Source organism: Lolium perenne, chromosome 3, assembly GCF_019359855.2.
Source record: "Lolium perenne isolate Kyuss_39 chromosome 3, Kyuss_2.0, whole genome shotgun sequence".
Lineage (NCBI taxonomy): Eukaryota > Viridiplantae > Streptophyta > Magnoliopsida > Poales > Poaceae > Lolium > Lolium perenne.
The window spans coordinates 100727902-100733630 of NC_067246.2; the positions used below are offsets into that span (position 1 = coordinate 100727902).

The 5729-nt window shown below is 55.9% G+C and overlaps 2 protein-coding genes across 2 annotated transcripts; one reads left to right on the plus strand and one right to left on the minus strand.

Moving 5' to 3' along the window:
- Positions 1–827: 827 nt before the first annotated feature.
- LOC127341995 (uncharacterized) lies at positions 828–3838 on the plus strand. Its single transcript, XM_051367937.2, has 4 exons — positions 828–984; positions 1505–1638; positions 1753–2676; positions 2767–3838. The coding sequence occupies exons 2-4, from the start codon at positions 1546–1548 to the stop codon at positions 3619–3621; spliced, it is 1872 nt and encodes a 623-aa protein (XP_051223897.1). The 5' UTR covers positions 828–984; positions 1505–1545; the 3' UTR covers positions 3622–3838.
- LOC127341997 (uncharacterized) lies at positions 3831–5516 on the minus strand. The gene is made up of 3 exons (XM_051367939.2): positions 4580–5516; positions 4303–4488; positions 3831–4215 (listed from the first exon to the last, which is right to left on the minus strand). The coding sequence occupies exons 1-3, from the start codon at positions 5063–5065 to the stop codon at positions 3943–3945; spliced, it is 945 nt and encodes a 314-aa protein (XP_051223899.1). The 5' UTR covers positions 5066–5516; the 3' UTR covers positions 3831–3942.
- Positions 5517–5729: the final 213 nt, after the last annotated feature.

Sequence of the window (5729 nt, forward strand, 5' to 3'; positions counted from 1 at the left end):
GATGGACTGGAGGATGAGCTTGATTCCGATCAATCCGGTGAATTCGATAAATCAGATGAAGATGAGAATGGGGAGGATGTTCTGATCCCCTCTTCGTGGAGCCAGGATTTGTCGGATCATAGTTCTCGCACATGAAAAACTTCATGCCAAACTTATCAGAGAAGTCTTTCGTCTCCTTCAACTTCGCAAGATCGCCGCACCAGCAACGCTCCAATCGAATATCGGGGGGTAAGCTTGCATCCTTCCTCTTCCTCGGCCTCCAGTCCTTGTCCGAGCAAGGCACACTCATGGCAGCAAAACAATGGCGGTGGAAGAAAAGGGATAGAAACAATGATTGTTCGATACAATCTTGCGGTCCAGTTCTTTTTATAGAGAGCCGCCAAGAATAATTGGCGGGAAAGAGGGGTGGCGGCAATAGGTTGGCAGGCCAAAAAATCGGGGACGCGTAGCCCGACCAAACTAGTCGGGTTAACTATGCCCGATTGCCTCCAATCGAGTTAGTGGACCCCGTCTGCTACAAAGGAATTGCAAAGGAATCGGCGAGCGGTAGGTGACTCACAGAATCTGAAGGAATCGGGTTTGGCTACCCCGACTGCCACTAATTGTGTTCGGCTTCCCCGATACCCTCTAATCGGGTACTATTCCTTGACGATGTAGTATTTGTTCAAAAAAATTAAATCAAGTATTATTTTTGAAAATAAAAAATGTATTACATAAAAAAATCGCTAGCGAATCAGACGAAGCAGCTGCGCGCGCTGCCTCAGTGAAAATGCGGCGGGTCCCTCATCGGCCTTTGGCTTGCCAAGCTGTCACCGGCGCCGCGCCGGCCCCCGCCTATCGTTTCGTCCCCCGTTCGCTCTGCGGATAAAGAAAACGGGAGCGCAGCGCACCGCCACGCCTTCGTCTCTCCCCCGCACGGTACGCCCCTGCTCCTCCTCCGGCCACGGCGAGGCTGCGGCGTCGTCGTCCGCGGCAGCGAATGAGGTACCTAGCCAAGCCTTGTCGTTGAGTTCCTGCTGCTGGAACTGGGAGTGTGCATAGATTTTCTACCTCTTGTGTTTTGCCCAATTACGCGGGCCGTGGAGTCGGCGGGGGACGAGCTCGGAGCAGCGGCGCGTGCTTCTCGCCCTTCTCCTGCAGTCTCCTGCTTGGTTGGGACACGACGGACCTCTCGACCTCCTCCGCCGTCGCTGAATCCCCTGGCCGGAGAATGGATAAGAGCAACAAAGCAAGAAGAGAGGCGCATTCTAATTGGTTCGATGCGGGGTTGCGCTTACCTGCTGATACTAAACCTGTTTAAGCAAAATTGACTGCAATTTATGTGCTCCTTCCTCTTCCTGCGTTCTGAAATGGTTCTGATGAAAAGCTGTGGTTTGCATCCTTCTGTCTATTTTCACTTGCATGACATCCCCTCAATGTGTAGAGCAAGTAGTACTCGACTACTGTGTTGGGAAAAAAAAGGTCCTCGGAATTATTGCATCTGAATGCTGATACTATTGGCCAGGTTGAGCACCTAGCTTGTATGAACAAGCATATAGCGGTACAATGGTAGAAACCCCTATACATCTGGCCTCAACTTCGAACAACACAGGCAAGATAAGAAACAATGGAGAACAGCTGAACGGATCTGCTTCCACGGTAAGCGAATTCGGCGATTCTTGTGTAAACGTAAGAGAGGTCGACGGTTGTTTATCTGTGACTTCTGTGGTTAGTGATCTCAATCCAGTCAGCGAGTTTCTCTGTGTGTTCCAGGAGGAGGAAAAGCAGCAAGTCGACGGCGGCGGCGCCGTGCAGCCAGCACCAAGCGCGTGCACGACGTGCGCCAAGGGGCACGCGTGCCAGGCCGTGATCAGCCGGACGCGGGAGATGCGAGCGCTGATCGACGCGAAGAAGCCGCACCAGGTGCAGGCCGCGTTCGAGCACCTCGCCGACGAGGGCCACCGGCCGTCCCTGGTGACGTACACCACCCTGCTCTCCGCGGTGACCAGCCAGCGCACGTTCGAGTCCATCCCGTCGCTGCTCGCCGACATCGACGCCGCCGGGCTGCGGCCGGACTCCATCTTCTTCAACGCGCTGATCAACGCCTTCGTGGAGGCCGGGCGGATGGGCGAGGCCACCAGCACCTTCTGGAAGATGAGCCGGCACCACCCGGGGTGCCGCCCCACCATCAGCACCTTCAACACGCTCATCAAGGGCTTCGGCATCGCCGGCCGGCCCGAGGAGTCGCAGCGCATCTTCGACATGATGGCCGGCGGCGCCGGCGATGGGGTCGTCGCGTCGACGGTGAGGCCCAACCTGACGACGTACAACATCCTGGTGAAGGCGTGGTGCGACCACCGGAGGCTGGAGGAAGCGTGGGGCGTGGTGGGCAGGATGCGGGCGCGCGGCGTGGAGCCCGACGTGGTCACCTACAACACCGTCGCCAGCGCCTACGCCAAGAACGACGAGACGTGGCGGGCGGAGGAGCTCGTGGTGGAGATGATGCGTGCCAGGCTGCGCACCAGCGAGCGCACCTGGGGCATCATCGTCGGCGGCTACTGCAGGGAGGGCAGGCTGGAGGAGGCGCTCCGGTGCGTCCGGCAGATGAAAGAGGCCGGCGTCCTGCCCAACGTCATCGTCTTCAACACCCTCCTCAAGGGCTTCCTCGACGCCAACGACATGGCCGCCGTTGACGACGTACGACGACACCTCAGACAGAGCTCCATGATCATACAACTCTCCATTGCACACTGACTGCTGAACCGCATACATTTTGATGGGGTGCAGGTTCTTGGGCTGATGGAGCAGTTCGGCATCAAGCCGGACATCGTCACCTACAGCCACCAGCTGAACGCGTTCAGCTCGCTGGGGCACATGGCCAAATGCAACAAGGTGTTCGACAGGATGATGGAGGCCGGGGTCGAGCCGGACCCGCAGGTGTACAGCATCCTCGCCAAGGGCTACGTCCGTGCGCAGCAGCCCGGCAAGGCCGAGGAGCTCCTGCAGCGGATGTGCCGCATCGGCGTCCGCCCCAACGTCGTCACCTTCACCACCGTCATCAGCGGCTGGTGCAGCGTCGCCGACATGGACAACGCCACCAAGGTCTACCGCAAGATGCGCGACGCCGGCGTGCGCCCCAACCTCAGGACGTTCGAGACGCTCATCTGGGGCTACAGCGAGCAGAAGCAGCCGTGGAAGGCCCAGGAGGTGCTCCAGATGATGCAGGAGGCCGGCGTCAGGCCCAAGCAGAGCACCCACAGCCTCGTCGCCGATGCGTGGAAAGCCGTCGGCCTGACCGAGAACGGCAACCGTGCGTCTGGCTCCCCTGATGATCGTCTCCGCCGCAACGCCAAAGAGCCGGACCACCATTCGGACGACGACGATGATGGCAAGCTGCAAAGATCGGCAACTACTAATGAGCCGGCAAGGAGTGATCATCCATCGCATTCCAGTTTCCTGCAGGTGACAAGCGCACTAGGGACAGGCAAGGCTGAACAGTTCGCATCAACATCGCTGCCGCTCCAACGATCATGCCAGCTCCGAATGCGATCCTCAGGGTTTTGCAGGAATCTATGGCAGAAGCAGGGTGGGTTGTACAGTCAGGGCATCAGCTCATTCAAGATCATGGTGTTCCTCAGCTAAGAGGCCATGCTCTGTTGTCAAGCATATGTACACTGGTATAAAACACAATTCTTCCCCCCAATCTCCTGACCGTAGATGCTGGTCATTTTTGTATGATTCTGCAGATACATTGGTCTTCTGCTTCTGCAGGCACTCGATTCAGATGTTGTCTCCTCGTTTTGTGACAGGAGGATCAAATTATATGTGATGTATTAGTGATGCCAACAGAATGCTATCATCAGATGTTGATTATTAATCAGATGGTTCTCTTGTCATGAACAACCTCAAGAATCTACACGATCACAACCTTTTATTGTTACCCAGGAAATCTCAAGGCACCACCTAAGTGTAACTGCAAGCACTCTGGGTGAACCTGATGGGCCTGTCGCTATGAGAGCTCACGACGACCGGGCATTGCACACGCCTCTCGTGTGTGACCCTGACAAGCCTGCCGATGACATACCCTCTGGTGTTCACCACCAAGTCCAGCGTCAGCGGCACCGTGTCTCCGGTGTCGGAGAACGTAGCACCGGCTCCGTAGAGAGGGGTCTTATCGCCGTGCAGGATCACCGAGGCGACATGCCGACTCGCCTTCGGCTGGTAGAACTTCTCCAACTGCAGAGCACACCAGGATGCATTATACATTGCGAAGAAATTTCAGTAAGGGGATTTTTTTCTGATGTTCTTGACGTGCTACGCTACCTGACCGTTGGCGATGGGTATCTGTGAGTACATGAGCTGGATCGAGGTCGAGGAGACATGGATGCCGAACATGGTGGAAGGGTTGTCGACGTCGATCTTGAGCGAGCACTTCACGGTGACCAGCTTCGTCGGCACCCCGGTGCGGTCCACGCCTTCTCCGGCGTAGAAATTCTCCACCGTCAAGCTCTGAACATAAACAAGGGAGAACAAATTTCAGTATGTCAGAGGAGCCGGCTGCACATCAGTTCAGAAATCAGATGTTCAAAGATAAATGCACCTTGACGACGACGGTGGGCTTGTAGCGCCGGGCAGCGCCCCACACGACGAGGCAGACGAGAGTGAAGGCCAGGACCAGAACCGAGAACCAGAAGGCGACGACGCACCCCCTGGAGACCTCTCCCTCGTCGTCGTCGTCGTACTCACCGTCGTCCTCGTCGATCACGTCGACCTCGTGCCACCCCTTGCCGTGCCCGCGGGGCCGCTTCCGGGAGGCGGCCTTGCCGCCGGACGGCGACCTGAGGAGGGGCCCGGAGAAGCGGCTGGCGGAGGAGGCCCTGGAGTGCGGGCCGAGGGAGGACTGGTGCGACGGCGACTCGAGCGGGCTGCTGTACACGGGCGTCGCCTGCGTCGACGACGACTTGTCGCCGTCGTCCCGGGAGTCGCGCGACGGGCTCACGACGTAGTAGGCGGACATCTTCGGGGACCGGGACGGCGACGTCGTCGCCAGGCTCGTCACGTCCGAGTCCGATGTCGTGTGCTTCATCGTCGCGCGCCGGAGCTTGGAGTTGGACAGAGATGAGGGGAGGATTCGGTTCTTGCTGAAACTGGCCTGAAATGCTTGCAGAGGAATGAGAGTAAGCAGCCTTATGAAGATTGCAAGTACGTAGCTTTGCCGAGGAAAGGAAAGTAATGGAAAACGCTTGTGGAAAGAATTGCAATAATTTATGACCAATTAACTAATTATTAAGGGTACATATTGATTGAGGAGCGGACCGAAATCTAGACCAGAATATTTGTGAATTAATTAGCAAGCTCAGAGAAATCATAAACCGGCACAATTACATCAGCATATCGTCAAAGATCAAAGAGGACGAGTTTTTATGGAACTTCTAAATTAACTGTTACTCCCCTATCAAAGTTCTGAAGAAGGTTTTGGTGATCCGCTGCACAAACAGAAGATCAAAATTCAGAAAGGAGTTTCGGTGATTCGCTGCACAAACAGAAGATCAAAATTCAGAAAGGAGTGAAAGATCAATGCGCTGAATTTTCAGCCAAAATTCAGGAAGGAGTGAAAGAAAAACAACATGGGAGACACGGCAGCCGGGCTTCGTCGTCTATGGCAAGTAGTAAATCACAGCTTAGGAATCGAAACGAAGGATCGATTAGGTTTTCCACCACGATCTCAGCCGGCAGCCGCGATCGAATCA

Coding starts and splice junctions, on each gene's coding strand:
- LOC127341997 (XM_051367939.2), bottom strand. CDS start 5,065: ATGAAGCACACGACATCGGACTCGGACGTGACGAGCCTGGCGACGACG. Junction 4,489..4,579: donor AGCCCACCGTCGTCGTCAAG/GTGCATTTATCT, acceptor GTTTATGTTCAG/AGCTTGACGGTGGAGAATTT. Junction 4,216..4,302: donor TACCCATCGCCAACGGTCAG/GTAGCGTAGCAC, acceptor TGTGCTCTGCAG/TTGGAGAAGTTCTACCAGCC.
- LOC127341995 (XM_051367937.2), top strand. CDS start 1,546: ATGGTAGAAACCCCTATACATCTGGCCTCAACTTCGAACAACACAGGC. Junction 1,639..1,752: donor TGAACGGATCTGCTTCCACG/GTAAGCGAATTC, acceptor TGTGTGTTCCAG/GAGGAGGAAAAGCAGCAAGT. Junction 2,677..2,766: donor ACATGGCCGCCGTTGACGAC/GTACGACGACAC, acceptor GATGGGGTGCAG/GTTCTTGGGCTGATGGAGCA.